Here is a 19,941-nt window from a genome sequence, read left to right as displayed (position 1 = left end):
TTTTGGATGCAACCACAGTGATGTTGTTTTGAAGCTGGAGTGAAGATACTTTTTTTAATCATATTTGCTCCAATCTCGCCTACTTCAGCTTTAATGCAATCTATCTTTCGGACGTTGTAGCTCAGTTTTAGGGCTAGAGTGAGGATACTGGTATCATATGAAACTAGAAAACCTAATGAATCCATCAGTACCATGTCATAGTAGCTTGTCGTGAAGGAGGGTAAAGAACGCTCCAAACTTACACTCAATTTTGGCGAGGAGAAACTGTCATGTCCATTTTCAAAGGGGTCCCTTGACCTCTGACCTCCAGATGTGTGAATGTAAATGGGTTCTATGGGTACCCACGAGTCTCCCCTTTACAGACATGCCCACTTTATGATCATCACATGCAGTTTGGGGCAAGTCATAGTCAAGTCAGCACACTGACACACTGACAGCTGTTGTTGCCTGTTGGGCTGCAGTTTGCCATGTTATGATTGGAGCATATTGTTTGATGCTAAATGCAGTACCTGTGAGGGTTTCTGGACAATATCTCTCATTGTTTTGTGTTGTTAATTGATTTACAGTAATAAATATATACATACATTTTGCATAAAGCAGCATATTTGTCCACTCCCATGTTGATAAGAGTATTAAATTAAGTATTTTACGATTCACAGCCTTAATTAAATTACATATACGTTGATGTTGGCTGTGAAGTTGTGACATTACATGAACTCGTAGCTTCAGAGAGAATTATTAAAATGTGCAGACGGTGTTTGACAGAACCGAACGGCTGGAAACTGCATCAAGTGCTTCTTTACACTTGAAGTGTCTCTTTACATCTGAAACGCAGCGAGGAAGTGAAGGATGGTGAGAGTCTTTTAAAGCCATTCAGAGAGGAGACCAGGGTCTGCCAGGGCTACCTCCTCCGTCTGGACGACTGGGGCCGGGCCAGCTAAGACTCCACTTCCTTTCTCTGTGCGAGAGAATGGACGGAAGTGGTGTTTTGGGTGTGTATATGTCAGTGTGTGTGTGTGTGTGTGTGTGTGAGAGAGAGCTTTGCACGGCTGTTATTTTGTTTTTCAAAACCCTGGCGAGGCCTTGGCCTGAGTTTGGCACTTAAAGACAATAACAGAAGCAGCATTCCTGTGTGTGTGTGTGTGTGTGTGTGTGTGTGTGGTTTGTATAGTGGCGGTGTCATAGCGGCGGGCTTGCTGCTGCATTCGCCGTGGGTCAAACGCAAGGTCAAGACTAATGAAGTACCAATAAGAGAGACGTCTTTCTGAGACGGACGTTTACTTCTGCTTGAATTCTCCTTTTCTGCTCTTCACCCGCTCGGCTTCGCTCGGCTTCTCTTTTCTTTTATTCCCGTCTGTTTGCCTCCCACAGTTTGTCCCGTTGCTGCCACCGTCGACTTCTCTGTTGGCACAACAGGCTCAAACACCCACTGTATCACACACACACACACACACACACACACACACAGAGGAGGCGAGTCGGCCATGGGAACAGACGGGTGTAACTGGTCAGAAGTGGCATATGTCTGTGTGCTTATCTGGATAACAACACGACGCAGAATTACAGAAACTTCTTTGCATTTTAATGTTGTTTTTCTTGTCGTTTTGTGCGGCTTTATCTTTCTGTTGTTGGTGTTGGTGCATTCAGTGCGACGCTTTGAGAAAGCCTTTTGTTTCTTTGTGATTCAAATGAAGTCACATCAGAAGAAGTAAAACTGCTGCAGGAGCAAAAAGCCTTTCTTTTGACTCGTCTTAGACCCGACTGTTTTGTGTATGAATGTTTTGCTGTCATCCTCACACTCGCTCTGTGTGTGTTTTTCTGAAGTTGTTCGTTTTTTTTGAAAGAGGCTTTTCTTTTTTTTTCTTTCCTGCATACAGGTGCATTTATTCAGATCCTTAAGCTCACAGCGGTCTGGGAAACTTCTGCTTCTCTACGTAGGCTGTTGTACTTTCTGGTCTCACAAATAAAGACGTGAGTTTGGCCCAGAAAAGAGGAAGCTGATGTACGGTTGCACCGCAGATCTGTTTTAGGATAAGAAAGCTTAATTTGGGGGCAGTGGAAACAAGCATTGACCTTTCACCTTTTAACTTGAACTTGTTAGCAAACAGTTGCATTTTAATCTCAAGTTTTAATAACTTAAAGTCCAATATTCTCTCTCTTTTAGCTCTGTATTTGGTCTCCACCACCTCCTGAGGGAAATATCTGTCTCTTTAGCTGCTAAATGCTCCACCAAGTTCACCAGCTAGACTCCAACTGTGTCTGTCTGCTGTGAGATGACGCTATGAGAGCAGTGAGAGTGAAACAGAACAGTAAAGTTGCAGCCGGACAGATAAACAATGAGCTGAAACTCACAATGCCACTTTATGTTTAGGCAACAAAACCACTTAGTTAAGTTTAGGGAAAACTCACTCGCGAGCGTGCATGACGTCACATCCGTTGGATTTTCCCGGTATAAACGGCCCGGGTTCTTCACATTAAAAGCATGATGAGGATCAGTACCTCTAAATCGGAGGCCATGGTTCTCAGCAGGAAACCGATGTATTGCCTACTCCGGGTAGGGACTGAGTCCTTACCCCAAATGAAGGAGTTCAAGTACCTCGGGGTCTTGTTTCGCGAGTGAGGGGACTATGGAGCGTGAGATTGGTCGGAGAATCGGAGCAGCGGGGGCGGTATTGCATTCACTTTACCGCACCGTTGTGACGAAAAGAGAGCTGAGCCGGAAGGCAAAGCTCTCGATCTACCGGTCAATCTTCGTTCCTACTCTCACCTATGGTCATGAGGGTTGGGTCATGACCCAAAGAACGAGATCGCGGGTACAAGCGGCCGAAATGGGTTTCCTCAGGAGGGTGGCTGGGGTCTCCCTTAGAGATAGGGTGAGAAGCTCAGTCATCCGTGAGGGACTCGGAGTAGAGTCGCTGCTTCTTTGCGTCGAAAGGAGCCAGTTGAGGTGGTTCGGGCATCTAGTACGGATGCCCCCTTGGCGCCTCCCTGGGGAGGTGTTCCAGGCACGACCAGCTGGGAGGAGACCACGGGGAAGACCCAGGACTAGGTGGAGAGACTATATCTCCACACTGGCCTAGGAACGCCTCGGGATCCCCCAGTCAGAGTTGGTTAATGTGGCCCGGGAAAGGGAAGTTTGGGGTCCCCTGCTGAAGCTTTTGCCCCCGCGACCCGAACCCGTATAAGCGGTTGAAGATGGATGGATGGATGTGTAAAAAGTTCCATACAGTCCCTTTAAACAGCAGATTTAAAGTGGTGCTTTTGTGTGATTCTTTGTGGAGAAACTCAGTTTTACAGATTTGTCGATTAAATCAACTAATTGATGAGTCGATGGTCGACAGTTTTCCCGTCTGGAATACTGTCTTCAACAAAATGATATTTACACTACTGTTTTATATTTAGTAATGTTTATATTTAAGCCCTATATTTAAATGTTATGCCTTATTTTATCATTTTGCTTTTACATTTCCTCATGTGATTTCCTCTTTTATATACATATTTTATTAGTATTAGTTGAGGGAACCTGAGAACAAAGATTTTCATTGCCAGTGACTGCTTTGCTGGAATTGGCATATGAAAAATAATCGTATAAATGTGAATTTCCTTGGTCGAGGACAGCTCTACTAAATCCTCTTTCACCTCAGTTACATTGGAGTAGAATCAGAAATGTTAAAACCAGTGCAGATTGAACCAAAACTCTTTTAGAAGTAAGAAGTGAGAAGATATATTTCATTTTTTGTGGGCTGATCCTTTTAATCCTGTGGGTGTAAGTTTGGGTTAAAGTCCTGAACGGTTGCTAAGTGTTCTGCTCTGAGAGTGAGTGTAGCTGGAATCAGTGCAGATCATCAGTATAACCGGCGCTCTGCTCTGAAGTGGAAGCCAACCAGATGGCAGCCAGCTACGCCTGTTTACGCAGAAGGCTCGCCGAGTCGGCTCAGGCTTCCCCTGTCATTAAGAAACTACTCTCCGACCGCACGCTGCAGAAATATTACCGACATACGTGCAGAGGAAGTTTCTTTAAGTAGGACTGTGGAGCTAAAACGGCCCCGTCGAGGAAGGTTCCCCACATGACAGAGTTTAGCAGCATATTATAATGTGACCCGAGAGAAGAAGATTCAGTCTCATGTTTGGGTTCCTCCCCGGTCACCGTGACCTGACCCTGGACCGGGCTGATGTTCGTGCTACATCAGTGTCTGGGTCAGCACAGCGGGGTAATCCAGGACGCACTGCAGAGCATGTGAGGAGAACCAATCAGATATTTCACTTTAATTACTGTCTGTACTCAATACGACACATCGTCATCCAGAGAAATAACACAGTTTGACAAGGCCAACATGTTCCCATTAAATTCACCGTTTGTTGCAAAGAATTAGAGCTGAAACTATTATTCTATTAACTTATTAGTCAATCAAGATCTTTTTAAAACCTGCTTTATTTTAGGGATCTATAATTTAAGAACAATTTCCCAGAAAGTGTCAGGATAGAATGTAATTTAATTATAATGAAAATAGAGACAACGTTTGGAGACAGTTGTTGTAGTTAGAGTTGAGTTAGATGAGTTGATTTTATAAACAAAAATTGCTGCAGCCATTCATTAATCATGTGCCATTGTAAACCCACATATATATACATTTATATATATGTATATTTATATATATGTATATTTATATATATATATATAAATATATATATATATATATATATATATATATATATATATATTTATATATATATATATTTATTATTATTATATTTATTATATATATATATATTTATATATATATTATTATTATATTTATTAATATATATATTTATATATATATATTTATTATTATTATATATATATATATATATATATATATATATATATATAGTTGATATAGCGGTATATGTGTAATTGTGTGTACTTGCCTGCAGACAGATTGCAGCTGACCTGCTGTGCACTAAACTAAAATACTCTCTAGATTACTCAGCAATTTGTTGGAATTAAAGGTTTAAGTTTGGAGACAAGAAGTCACAAGTTCCTCAACAAAAAAAACCCCTCTGATGACAACAAAAGAAAGAAAACCTTAAATATGTGAAGGCTGTGTTTATATCAATCGAGCAAATTATGGAATCAGTTGCAGGCTTTCCAAATGAATAGTAGTCTAATGAAGAAATTAGTGCTGTCGAAGTTAGAGCGTTAATAACGCTTTAACGCTACTTGTGATTTTTAGGTTGTAGCGGGCTCTAGTTGAAGCTAGAGTGAAGATACTGGTATCATAGCAAACTAGAAAACCTGATGAATCCATCGGTACCAACCATGTCATAGTAGCTTGTCGTGAAGGAGGTTAAATAACGCTCCAAATTTACACTACATCTTGGCGAGGAAAAACTGTCATGTCCATTTTCAAAGGAGTCCCTTGACCTCTGACCTCCAGATGTGTGAATGTAAATGGGTTCTATGGGTACCCACGAGTCTCCCCTTTACAGACATGCCCACTTTATGATAATCACATGCAGTTTGGGGCAAGTCATAGTCAAGTCAGCACACTGACGCACTGACAGCTGTTGTTGCCTGTTGGGCTGCAGTTTGCCATGTTATGATTGGAGCATATTGTTTTATGCTAAATGCAGTACCTGTGAGGGTTTCTGGACAATATCTGTCATCGTTTTGTGTTGTTAATTGATTTCTAATAATAAATATATACGTACATTTGCATAAAGCAGCATATTTGTCCATTCCCGTGAGTATTAGATACTTGACAAATCTCCCTTTAAGGTTCATTTTGAACAAATAAAAAAATGTGCGATTAATTTGCGATATATTTGTCATGTCCCTCTTATCGCCAGTGGAAATGACGTCCTTAGTTGTCATTAATTAATTGGAGAAGGACTATAATGGAAATTGTTTCCACGACAGGACCGGCCGTCTGTTTTCACTCAGTACCTGAATCCACAAAGAAAAAAAAATCACTTTTCTCGTGTTGAACTCTATAATTAGCTCCAAATTACATCCCTCTTTCCAGGAAACGTTACCAAAGCTGCTCTATTGAGTCATGTAGAGAATGAAAGGATGTGATGAAACGTTGGTTTCTGCAGCCGCCACTAGAGAGCAGCACTGACGTGTCAGGAAACAGCTCGGTCTCCATCTCAGGGAGCTCAAACACAACTTCTCTGTCGTTGTTACAGCAGCAGCCCTCTCATGACCCGCATCACATGATGCTCACAGACATGCACAATCTGTGTAATCCAGCCCGGACAGAGAGAGCATGTTTGCTTTACCAGCTGCTCTGTGAGCTGGTGGAGGTGTAAATGACCATTACCGTTCTTTAAGTGGTTTAAATGATCTTCTTCTCGTCCTCTCCTACCTTCCTTATCACTCCCAACAGCAGCAGGAGCAGCAGATGAAGCTCCTTCCCATCTGTGATAACATGTTTGCAGAAAAGTGCACATCAGCAGTAAATAACCTGCTGCCGGTTCTGCCTCTCGCACCCAGACGTACGCCGCCTCTCGCCTGCAGAGCGTAATGAGTTTTGATTTTGCCTCGAAGTGGAGCGGGCCTAATTGTCTGGTATTAATCGGGAGATATGCTCCTTCTTCTTCTTCTTCTTCTTCTTCTGCTGCTTGCAGTGTTGGTTGGTACGCTGCTGTAAGACCTCAGCCAGACTCTGCTGTCTCAGCAACCATCCTGGAGTCTTTTTTTATTTTATTTTACCCCGTCTTTATCCTCCTTCCTCTGCGTTCGTCTCCCTCTAGCTCACAGCCGGGTGCCTCGGCTGTCTGTGCAGAGAGAATTGCAGAGGAAGGAGAAAGATAAGAGCAGTGGGAGATAATGAAAGAGGGACTCGGTTGGACTTGAACGTGGCGTGGTGTGGTGTGACTGCTATCAGAGGGTGAATAAGTGAAAATGAATGTCACAGGATGAGGATTTAGGTCTCAGCTCTCTACCCAGTATTAGCAGCAACTGACCAGAGCCAGGGCCGGCTTATAAGGCCATATAGGCGGTCACCTAGGTAAATAAATAAATAAATAAATAAATAAATAACTGAACAAAACATTAAATAACTGAATAAATAAATAAATAAATAAGTAAATAAGTAACTGAACAAAACATTAAATAAATAAATAAATAACTGAACAAAACATTAAAAAACTGAATAAATAAATTAATAAATAAATAAATAACTGAACAAAACATTAAATAAGTGAATAAATAAATAAATAAATAAAACATTAAATAAGTGAATAAATAAATAAATATAAATATGCTGGTGGGCGCTCTTCCTCATTTTCTGCACTGAGGTAACGAATGAACAAATAAATAAAGAAAGAAGGAATGGCAAGGTTTGAAACCATTGCCAGGAAGGTATATCTCATCACCTGCTGCACGCTAGTGCACGTGCATGTTCGTGTGCGTTGTCGTAAGGATGCACAAAATGGGAACCCACACCAAACGCTGCTCCATAGTGGTACGAGTGGTCAAAAACTCCACAAGTTACCTTTGACATACTGGTGTTTTTCAGGTTTACTTCATCCTCTGGGGACCATGAATGTCTGTACCAAGTTCCATGACAATCCTTTGAACAGTTGTTGAGTTATTACAGTCACCAAGGTGATGGACATTACGCTCTCTAGACAAATAAGGCCCAAGTTGTGATAAACCTTTGATTACTCTTATGTTTTTATTGCGACCAGTGGACTCTCATGACTGGACCGTCGCTTCATGCTTTGCTTTGGGAGTCGTCGTGTCCTCGTCATGGATCTTGGGATTACCTCGTCACATCTCAGTATTTTGGAACAGAGCAGCCTCGGAGTAACGAAGCCACAAAGCCAAGCAGAAAGAAGAGAGGTGAGATAAGCAGCAGGCAGAATGACTCACTAATAACGGGCTGTGTGTTGCTATTTGCAGACGGCGGGTTGAGGTTAATGAACAATCACATATTTGGGACTCCTGTGATTTTCTGTGGAGGCGGTTCGGGGTTGAGTTTGAGCTTCAAAGAGCACTTTTAGTGAACGTGATGGGGGAGTGTGTGTGTGTGTAATACAAGCTGGGTTCATATCCAGGATCATGGCCTCCTTTTTTAAAAGTACACACTTACAATGATGAACAGCAGCATGAATCAAATCAGTCAGTGAATCTTGTTAGTCATCAACTGGACTCTCTTTATCTCATCATGATGGTGTAAAAATAAATAGTGTTGGACGAGTATCTCTTTCTAATTCTGGAGAACAGTTTCCACATCAGGATGGTGGTCATTCAGACTGATTAAGAGCTCATTAACAGTAATTATTAAGAAGAGTACAAGTTCTGTAAACTGCACTTTTTTTTTTAGAAAGTAGTGTAGGAGAGTAAGTTTTAACTAGGGCTGTTTTGGTTTGGTTTTAACACCACAAAATTCTTTAACGCATTAACTTGCAAAAGTTTTAGAGCTAGAGTGAAGATACTGGCATCATATGAAACTAGAAAACCTGATGAATCCATCGGTACCAACCATGTCATACTAGCTTGTCAGGAAGGAGGTTAAATAATGCTCCAATTTTAGGCTAAATATTGGCGAGGAAAAACTGGCATGGCCATTTTCAAAGGGTTCCCTTGACCTCAGTTTTTTGAATGCAGTATAAATGTGTTATTGTCTCCTATTCTAAAATGGTGTGTTTTAATATTTCTGCATACTGGGCTCCCAGATAAGTAACGTTATCGTCTCCGACCAAACCCGACCCTTTGCTACCACCGAATGATTTGTCATTCACATTTCTTTTTCACTATTACTAGAAAAAATACTGTTGCAAAACAACACACTTTTCTTTGTACTATATACAAAATTCCCTGAATCAGCAGAACTTCAGTCTCAGTTGAATATTTACAGCAAATGATGACATAAAAGAGCAGAAATGTGTTAATATTTTCGAATCATTCATTTTATTTAATGAGTTATTAGATGTTTATTATGCACTGAATGAGGGAGATCTGGATCACCCAGATCAAACCCGTTCGTACCACAACAATAGACAACACTGACTACTGAGCTCAAGCCCTCGCATTCATCTTGAAGGAAAAAGTCAATATTTCCTTCAAGATGAAGGTAAAGATGTATCACACATAATATATATGGGATAATCCGGAGACCCCGGCACAAAAAACCCATAAAGCACCTTACCTAAAACCGAAATAAAACCAACCCCTCCCCCATCGTCATGGCCGTGAGCATGGAAGGAAAGAAAAGAACCTGCGCATGAAGGACCTCTCTCTCCGTGGTGCCATTAGGTGATCTTTGACAGAGGAGGCAATACAGTCTCCAAGTGCTGGTTTGTCCGATTTCAAGGACACTAGCACCCATGCTGCATTGCCCCACACACACGCAAATGGTCTTTTCGAGGTCTCGGAATGTTTCTGGTCCGCATTCAAAGTCTACACCTTCGACTTCGGCCAACGTTCTCTCAAGAAGGCGCTGGATGATGTCCTGGACGTTTGAAATGGTCCAGGTAACTTTTGCCTTCTTGAAGATCCTCATAACCAGCGTCTCCAAGAACGTCTCAACGCAGATTCTGTTATTTTCTTTCCTCGCTGCACGTGGAGAGTCATCACGACTTTTCATCACACATACTGGGCCAGGCTGTGCAGGAATTGCCAAAGGTTGGGACTCAGTGCCCAGTATAGCATCTCCCAAAGGTTGGGACTCAGTGCCCAGTATAACGTCTCTCGTCTTGTCAGCGAGGTCACCGGCCTTAAAGATCTGCCACCATCTGGTCAGTGACAGGAAACCGAAGACCTTCCTCTGCAAGTCAGCAAGCATGCCAGCATGTTTTACCGGCTCTTGGATTGAAGCCGGGAGGATCTCTGGCCCATCTACGATGTGTCTGTAGAGGAGATCACTTAAGAGCTTTGTGAACTCCAAGACTCGATCACTGGGAATGCCCATGTGTGGATCAACAAGTCCCAGAAGATCACGGTTGTCTTTTAACAGATGGTTAATCTTCTTCGTAAGAGACTTCGCTGACTCCCTGCTGTGAACTTCAGAGTCCCGGTGGTATTGGTTCATCATTTGTGCCACGATACGATGGATGCACGCTTTGGCAAAGCACTTTACCAAAAGCCTCTTGATTCTGCTTCCGATGCTGTTCTTAAACTGTTTGCTCTTCTGTTTCGATGGAGTCAGGCCTGCAGCATCTTCAGCAATGCTCCGAGTAATGTCTACTGCAACGTCTTCAATCTCCCGAGAGCTTTGAGACTGCACCAGCGTATACTCAGTGTCTGGTACGACATCCAAGAGAGGTTCGGTGATATCGTTCAACTTCGTCCTGATGATAAAGATGATGTCTTTGATCGCAATCACAACATCTGATGAATGCGTCCCCGGAAGGCGGTCATCAGCGTCTGAGGGTTCTGGTTCCGTATCCGATTCTTCGGAGGTGGTCCTCTGTTTGCGTGGTCGAGGTGAGAACACAGACTTCATCTTCCCGATGAACACCTTGCACATTTTACAGGCGTGCAGAATCATGTCGTTGAGTCTGCTGGGAGGAGTGAGGCGCTGAATTATGCCCTCGGGACTGGAGAGGGCACTTTGGACGCTCTCTGAAACGTCTTGAGCGATCAACCTCATCAAGATTATGGAGCTGGGACACTGAACTGCGTCATCAACGCCCAGAGCTTGTCGCGTGTTGCTACGCTGTTCAGACTCAGACTCCGACACAAACTACACGGAAGCACCAAAACCTCTTGGTTGTATCTAGTGAAGCTGTTAAACAGTGTTGGCCGCGGTCGGAGGACGCGGGGGAAACCGTAGCTTTGGTCTCAAGGACCGGAGTCTCTACTGTACTCTGCTCCTCTGCTCCTCTGCCTGCCTTCACTCACACACCGCGCTCGTTCTCTCTATTTCGCTCCACTCTCACGTGCATGCTGCTCACACTCACAACTGAGAAACTTTTTCGGTACCACTGAGTCCATTCAATGTTTTTTCTAGGTCAAGTTCTAATTGATGGTCTTTGCATCCGTGTGTTCCTCTTCATCCACCACCACCACCACGCCCAGCTGAAGCCTCTCATATCAGCCTGGATGCTCCTTCATGTCGTCCTGCACTAAACTGACTCGTTCCAGCGGTTCATGTCACACACAGACTGGCGTGTGTGTGTGTGTATGTGTGTGTGGCCTGTCACCATGGCAACAATGGTTCAAATTATGGATTATCTTTTGTTCTTTTGTGAAATTGTTCTCAGGGTTTAGAGCTCAGATGACTCGTGTGTGTGTGTGTGTGTGTGTGTGTGTGTGTGTGTGTGTGTGTGTGTGACGGGGTCTGAGGAGGAAAATCACTTGAAACATGAAATTCAGAATTGTGGATTGTGGGCTTTAGTTGCTTCCCGAGGGAGATGGATGCTCCTGATTTATTTTATGTTGTCTAGTGATTTTCGCTATTCTGCGTTTCCATTTCATCCTCAATGTAACTTAACATGGAAACACCGGACCTTTCTGGATAATGTAACAGACATTTAGGTTTATGTTCTGGCCACCAGGTTTCATTAGTTCAACTTTGTTTCTGTTTTGTCCGTCAGTTTTGCGGACAGCTTTAAACACTACAATACCCATGAGTCTCAGCAGCCATTGGTACGGAGAATGATGCTGCGTTCCATTCCCAGTTGTAAGAGGTAGTGATATGCTGTTTATTATTAGCACTCGTGTCTTATTTGTGTCTCGTTAAATCAGTCGTACCCAGTGTACGCGAATGGTCATGTTCAGGCGTGGTAGTGTGGACGGAGATTAATTCTGATGGTACGTGTCCACAGGGGTGATTTTTTATTGCGAGTGATGCCTTTTGTCCGACGTTTTTCAGGTCTTTTTTTTCGGATATTTTTTCAGATCTTTTTTCTTCAGACTTTTTTTGTCTGACATTTTTCAGATCTTTTTTTTCAGACTTTTTTTTCGGACATTTTTTTCGGACATTTTTCAGATCTTTTGCCCTTTTGTTTCCCTGGATGCCTTGCTTCCCAGCATTGGACGCTCGACGGACACAAGGCACCTGATTGGACGAACGCTTTCCGTCCGTGGGCTGCTGCTCCCAGCCTTCAAACTGGAACCAACATGGCAGCTCGTTTGGAAACTTTGTTCTCTTATTTCACGAACAAGAGTTCACCGAAATGTGTTTTTGAAAACATTTTATGAGAGAAATAAGCCATGTAGTTGCTGAATCTGTCTTCATTCTGTGTCGACAACGGTTAGTTTAAAAGCTTCTCTTTAGTTTCTAGAGGTGGCGAGTCGCGTCGGACGCCCCTGATTTGCATAAAGTAGCCTAGACCAGGGGTTCTCAACCTTTTGTAACGCCGTTTTAAAACGAAACGTATTAGTGTGGATGTATCCTGACTCTCCAGAACCAGCGGCGTCCCAAATAACTCATCCCTCTTCACACCTCTATTGTAACAATGAAAAACATCCCAATAGAGAATAACAAGAAAGTCAACCAATCTGTAAAAACCCAGCGCACGCTCTCCTCACCATTAAACCAACACAGTTACAGGCTCATCTGTTTGGCGGCGCCTCAGTGACGCCGTGCCAGGCCGCCGGGCCCGTCAGCCTCACCGGGCATATGCGCCACCAACTGTCTGTCTGAGCTCCGGGGCCGAGCAGCCGCCACGAGTATCAATAATAACAGAAAATATTATTATTATCACGTTGATTCTTCATCTTCTTCTTCTTATTAATGGAGAAAATGTAGAATACGCCGGCATCAAAGGATTAATGACTGCAGCACTCAGCAGTTTCACCATCAGATAGGGTTAATTCTCTCTTGTATGTTCCCAGCTTATCTTTTTAACCCAAAAATGAAATTACATATTCATGAGTTTAAGTGAAACTCTTCAAAAGCGGCAGAAGATCCTGCAGGGAGAATAATCTGAATGAAATAAGTCATCAAATATGCAGCTTCTCACACGTTCAGGTCTCCTCCACAGAGACCGCGATCATCACTTACTCTGATTACAGAGAACGTATACTTTATAATATTTCACTTGCAGGAATATAGTCTGTAGTCTGTAGTCTGTAGTCTGCGGCATGTTTCATGTATGTTTCTGTGTAAAAAGCAAACACACACTGCCGTCTTTATCCACATTCATCAAGCAGTTCTTCATACAAAAACGGAAACATTGTGGATTAATACATTTTCTTGGTTAATCATTTGGTTTATAAAATGTCAGAAAACAGACAACGTCTTCAAACTAAATAAATTAATTAATGATTTGATAAATAAATAAATACATTTGTCATTAAATGAAGCAAAAATTATATTAAAAATAAATTAATAAATAAATGAATGACTTGATAAATAAATAAATAAATTTGTCATTAAATGTAGAAAAAAATATTATTAAAATGTAGCCATTCATTAATTGATCAAATTTGCCATAAATTTATATTTCTGTTTTAATTTGGTTTCTATATTTATTTATCTTTGTATTAATTCCCTTATTTATTTACTCCTCTATTTAATTTTTTGGTATTATTTTTAAATGTATTTATATTATAAATATATATGTATTATTATTATTATTATTATTATTGTTATTGTTATTATTATTATTATTACTCATTTTATAATTATAATAAATCAAAAATAAATCAGCATTTTTCATGACTTTTTCTGACATTTTATAGACCAAACAATTAATCAATGAATCAAGAAAAGAATCTGCACATTAATCGATAATGAAAATAATCTTTAGTTTGCAGCTTTAGATGGATGAATAGATGTTTATATTTATTATATGTTGTGCAGCATTCAAACACGACATTATATCATATATATTATGGGAAGCATAATTCTTGTTTTAATGAACTATAATGGAAAAGAATATGCTGAGATTTTCTATATAATAACATCAACTGTATCTCTTGAAAGGGAATGTTTTAGTCCATCAACTCTGCAATTAATTCAACCGTTTTAATCAATTAATCTAATAATTGAAGTCATGTTTCAAGCTGACTGAACTGAATATCTTTTGGGTTTTTGGATTGTTGGTCAGACAAAACAAGACAATCTGAAGACGTCAACGATTGTGATTTTTTTTGTACTATTTTCTGACATTTTAAAGACAAAACAAAAGAAAGAAAACTGCCAATAAAGGGAGATAAGAATGCTCAGTAGCAGCTCTATAGTGTTGAAAACAACTGAATGCTTTGTACTCTCAGTAAATCTGTTAATTGCAGAATAACAACCTTGGTGCTGAAGGTGTGAATTTCTCCAGCATGTTCTCAGCACCTCCTCTCTGACGCTCGGCTGCTGTTATATCCAGAGGAAGAAGAGGATGAGGAGGAGGAGGAGGAGGAGGAGGAGGTGTGTTATGTCAGCTGGTTAAATATGACCTTCAGCAGCGTCTCTAGAGGACCGGAGCTGCAGGTTCGGTGAACGAGCGCTCCACTAACACCAGCACACGTCGGTTAATATGGAGGAATATCACGAGAGAGCTGAGGTTGTGTGTGTGTGTGTGTGTGTGTGTGTGTGTGTGTGTGTGTGTGTAATACGCACAGTTTAATCCAACCTTGCCACGAGGCACCAACACATCAAATTAGTTTAAACTGTTAGTTAGACGAGGACCAGGGAAACAGAAACACACTCACTGACCTCTCTCATCGTCTCCACCGACTCCACGGTGTGATTTATTTTCTCTCGGAGACACATAGAAGCCGGGTTAGTGTGTTAGTTTAAAATGATTTCACCTCCTCTCACAGCTGCGTTATTACTGTGGTTCACAGGATCAATATAACGTGTGCAGGCTGATAACACTGATGTGTTGACTCCAGGATGACCTGTGTATGATGAGACTCCAACATTTAGAGGATAATTACCTCCTGACATTCACATCATCACACACACACACACACACACACACACACACACACATATATACAGTATATATATATACATAATGTACACCTGTAAAGTATCTCCGCTGAACTGGATCCCGGTCGTCCTCATCTACAACATCTCTGTGAAGAATAAAACAGAAGAAGACGTTTAAAATCTAAATATTCTCCGAGGAAGAACGGCTCATTTCCCAAAATTAAGATAATTCAATTTGTTCTGAAGAATCCGTAAGAGAGACAAAGCATTCGTTAGCTGAATTAAAGAAATGAAATAAAGTGATTTGCAGTGGTGGAAAGTGACAAAGTACTTTTACTCAAGTATGTAATTAAGTACAGTTTTGAAGTACTTTCCATTTTGTGCTGCTTCATACTTCTTCTTCACTGCATCTCAGAAGTAAATATTATACATTTTAATCCACATTTATTTAACAGTTACTTTTCAATTTAATTTAATTTTACATAAAAAAACATGTGATCATCTTATAAAAGACAATTTTTTAAATATTCAACCGGTGGTTGGTCTAGTTTGGCTCCATCGTCATGTCTCAGACGGAGACAATAACACTTTAAAAGTGACCAAAAAAACATGAAAGTTATCCTTGAAAGGACCTTAACTTTTCAATAAAAGTGAAAATTCAGGAATGTTTTTGGTCAATTTTAAAATCTGCATAAAATTCATCAAATATCTTATTATTATTATTATTATTATTATTATATTATTATTATTATTATTATTATTATTATTATTATATTATTATATATTATTATTATTATTATTATTATATATTATTATTATTATTATTATTATTATTATTAACATATTACAGTCCACTATCCATAAAAAACTAACATCCTGAAGAGTTTGTAAAGGAGTTTTTACCCTTTATAACACCTTAAACTGTGAATATAATCCATTAAAAATACCTTAATATGTTACAGTCCATTAATTTATCCATAAAAATTAAGGTCCTTGGGAGTTTTTATCCCTGAAAACACCTTCAACTGTGAATAAAAACTCATTAATATATAATAATTAATAATTTGAGGAGAATTTTAAGGAGTTTTTAATCCTTAAACTATGCATATAATTCATAAAAATACCATAATATATTGATTTGCAGTCCATTAATTTATCCATTAATTATCTATGAAGTTGCAACTTAATTAAAGATTAAGGTGAAAATTAAGGGGTACTTAAAATATCATAATTTTAAGGGAAATACATTTTTTTTTACCCCGTAGATTCTGCATATAATTCATAAAAAAAATCCTAATTATATAATAATCGATTAATTCGCAATTTATTAACCCAAAATTTGAGGTGTACATAAACTGCTTGGAATTTTAAGGATATTTTATTCCTTTAACTGTGCATATATTTCATAAAAATTACCTTAATATATTACAGTCCATTAATTTATCCATTAATAATCTGTTTGGTGCAAAGTAAGGGGCACATATAAAATACAAAACCCTGAAAATATCTTAATTTTAATTTTTAATTTAATTTTTTCACCCCTATATTCTGCATATAATTCACAAAATAATATAATAATGCTTTATTTTACGGTTGTTTAATTCCAAATTTGAGGTGTAAATACATTGAATACTTGTTTTGAAATACATATTCTTTATAAAATCACGGTTTCCTGAGGTGTCTTCAGTCAGATCAGTTGAACATATTGGACCTTGAATCTCTCACCTGAGGGGTTTATGGTTCTATTAGCTTATCAGTGTTCAATACAGCCAGCGGTGCAGAGGTGTTACCCCCCCCGATCACCCAGCTCACCAGGGGAAGAGATCAATGTCAACAGCTTTGGGATCTGTTTCTAAATCAATAATTTATCTTCACACACACACAGCTGGACAGATCTGATAACCAAACACACCGTCTCTCACTTTGACCCCCACGTGACCCGCCGTTTGACCTCTGAACTCTTGACCTGCACTTGTGTGATTCACGGCCGAGCATGTGTTCGTGTTAGTCCGGTGGGATACTGCTAACATTGATTTATCTTGAGTGTGACGTACAGAGAGAGAGAGAGCATTTCATTTTTATGATTTTTGGTACCGTCTCTTTCCAGACGACCGACAGACCTTGTTCCCTCCGACTGAACGAGAGCGTCCTCTGATTGAAGCATTTCAGATATATAATTTATCCGACATCTTTTAACTAAAGCGTCCTCATCGAGCCGCTGGAATCAAATTGGATGCGACGCACTCGAACATTTGGCCGTGATTCATGCAGGTTCCCTTTCCACCTCCACCTCCACCTCCACCTGCACCTGACAACGCAGAAAGGTCAAGTGATTATTATTCTGCTCGGCTATCACAAACTCAGCGGACACTTCATTATTGGATGTACATGAGGAGGATTTCTCCTCACTCACAGAATAATAGTGAACACATGATTCAGGGCAGGTATCCAGAGGAGGAGATTTAGTGAATGAAGACTGTGATTGAAGGAGATGGAAAGAAAGCTGGTTTCTTGATGAATGAGAGACAAAGACAGCTGCATTGATCCCGTCATCATCTTTAGTTTATATACTTCTAATGTGCATTTGTACATTTTTTGCGGGTACAAGCGGCCGAAATGGGTTTCCTCAGGAGGGTGGCTGGGGTCTCCCTTAGAGATAGGGTGAGAAGCTCAGTCATCCGTGAGGGACTCGGAGTAGAGCTGCTGCTTCTTTGCGTCGAAAGGAGCCAGTTGAGGTGGTTCGGGCATCTAGTACGGATGCCCCCTGGGCGCCTCCCTTGGGAGGTGTTCCAGGCACGACCAGCTGGGAGGAGACCACGGGGAAGACCCAGGACTAGGTGGAGAGATTATATCTCCACACTGGCCTGGGAACGCCTCGGGATCCCCCAGTCAGAGCTGGTTAATGTGGCCCGGGAAAGGGAAGTTTGGGGTCCCCTGCTGGAGCTGTTGCCCCCGCGACCCGACCCCGGATAAGCGGTTGAAGATGGATGGATGGATGGATGGTGCATTTGTTTTTTCTACAATATCTGCTACGAAAGCACGATTAAACTTATGTTTCGGCACTCGCAGCACTTGGTGAATGTAAGAGAAAGGCTGTGGCCTTGGTTAGAGATGAAATGTTTAGTCGATCAACAGAAAACTAATCAGCTACTATTTTGATTTAATCGGTTATTTGTCAGACATTTTCTGGTTCACATGTCCTTTATGACGATTTGCTGCTTTTCTTTCTCTTATGTGATGAAGAAATGAAATCTCTTTAGGTTTTGGACTGTTGTTTGGACAAAAAAAAAAGAAGTCATCTGAAGTTACTTTATGTTTAAAGCTGAAGTAGGCGAGAGAGTTCTTTTTATAAAACGGTCGCTATATGGTGACAGTAGTACATGAAACAGGTAACCTGAAAAACATCATGTGCCTCTGTGTCCTCCGGTGCTCCTAACGGCATCTGCAAGATTTCACAGACCGGAGGAAAACAAGCAGTAAGAGCTGATCTGAGGTCTGCTGTCCAGCTGCCGTCTATGAGAGTCGGCTGTCAATCACTCTGAACTCCGACCAAACGGTCAAACTAGGCAGCGCTGATCAAATATGAATCAATACTCTGTTACGTTAATGCCTATTTCTCTCCTCACATGTTCTCAGAATCATCTTGTAGTGCACGGTTTAGCTGGAAAATGATAAAGTTTGTGACGCCGCCGCCATTGTGAAATCTGGTGAAGGAACGCCAAGTTCCAGTCACATGACCGGAGCACAGCCAATAGGACCGCTCTCTCTCAATGAAATGAGCTGTGATTGGTCAAAGTCTCCCGTCACGGGCTAGATGTTCTAAAGCCTGAAAACAGAGCCATGAGGAGGAGCAGAAGTCTAGTTATCTCTCAGAACACTTGAATTACAATATACTGAAAGATTATTATGGGATTTTTGCCGAATGATGCCAAAAATATATACTGCTTACTGCAGCTTTAATCACGATTAATCGCAAATTAATCGCACATTTTTTATCTGTAAAAACCTAAAAATCGCAAGTTGTGTTAATGTGCTAAAGAAATTTGTGGCGTTAAAATGAATTTGCGTTATTATCGTGTTAACTTTGACAACCTAGTTTATTATTGTAACCATGACGATGAAGCTCCCCTAACATTAACGAAGAATGTTATTTTTGTCTTCAGTGTTTGGTCGTTTCATTTGGAGGACTTGTTGCTCTCTAAGAAATGTAATTTGTAGGAGACAGATTTGCCCTCAGAGCCTCAGGAACATCTGGCGGATCCTGAACAAAGCCGGTAATCAGAGGTGAAGCTGAGACTGGAGACCGGATGCTGTCTGTGAAAAAGAGAAACAACAGCAGGTGAAATACCTGCTGGGGCTGCACAGAAGAATGAGCGGATTAAACAGCAGCGTGTGTGTGTGTGTGTGTGCGTGTGTGTGCGTGTGTGTGCGTGTGTGTGTGCGTGTGTGTGCGTGTGTGTGCGTGTGTGTGCGTGTGTGTGTGTGTGTGTGTGTGTGTGTGTGACCCACAGAAAGAGACAGCGTTAGTGGCCGTGTATGGTAGCAGAGATGAATGGTCTCATTTGTGGCGAGCGCCTGGAGGCCACACAGACTGATGCCGCCGTGCTGCTGCAGACTTTATCTCACAGTCAGACCGTGTCCACTCTAAATGCTGATAAATCTCAAAACACCTCTTGTGTGTCCAACGGTTTGTTCCAACGCACGAGCATGGTCAGAGTTTTACTGTCTACGCTGAAACACCAGAACAATAGAGACATGTAGTTCCGTCTTAATGTCCTCCTGTTTGCTTTGTTTGTTTGTGCTTCATCTGAGAGGAGAGGTGTTAAAAGGATGGAGGTTTTTCAGAACTAGTGCTCCAAATGAAACGACAAAATAAAGGCAGGATGACGTCATTTGTCCAGGCCAGTCTCCTGTATGTTGTTCTGAGCGTATAATAACGTCACCTGACTTCCTCCTTTGCTCATAATCCCTACGACCCCGAGAGGTCTTTCTCACTTGAACTCAAACGTGTCATAGTGGGGCTCTTTCTTGGGAGGTTTCTTTGATGAACATGACTAATCTTAACAATCATAGAAAGACAGAAACGTGGTTTTCTTAATGTTGCCGGCGCCGCCTCCATTGTTTTCAAAGTAAA

The 19,941-nt window shown here is 41.0% G+C and overlaps 2 protein-coding genes across 3 annotated transcripts in view; one reads left to right on the top strand and one right to left on the bottom strand.

Annotated features, from left to right (window-relative positions):
- Window positions 1–19,941, top strand: part of ttc28 (tetratricopeptide repeat domain 28) — a 136,837-nt gene that overhangs the window by 11,036 nt on the left and 105,860 nt on the right. The window lies entirely within an intron of this gene.
- Window positions 9,348–10,586, bottom strand: LOC119478163. Its single transcript, XM_037752669.1, has 2 exons — window positions 10,057–10,586; window positions 9,348–10,016 (listed from the first exon to the last, which is right to left on the bottom strand). Exons 1-2 carry the CDS (start codon window positions 10,581–10,583, stop codon window positions 9,941–9,943), a joined length of 603 nt encoding a protein of 200 aa, XP_037608597.1. The 5' UTR covers window positions 10,584–10,586; the 3' UTR covers window positions 9,348–9,940.

This window comes from Sebastes umbrosus, chromosome 19 (genome assembly GCF_015220745.1).
Source record: "Sebastes umbrosus isolate fSebUmb1 chromosome 19, fSebUmb1.pri, whole genome shotgun sequence".
Lineage (NCBI taxonomy): Eukaryota > Metazoa > Chordata > Actinopteri > Perciformes > Sebastidae > Sebastes > Sebastes umbrosus.
Note: the sequence above shows the minus strand (reverse complement) of the source record. Positions and strands in the feature narration are given on the sequence as shown.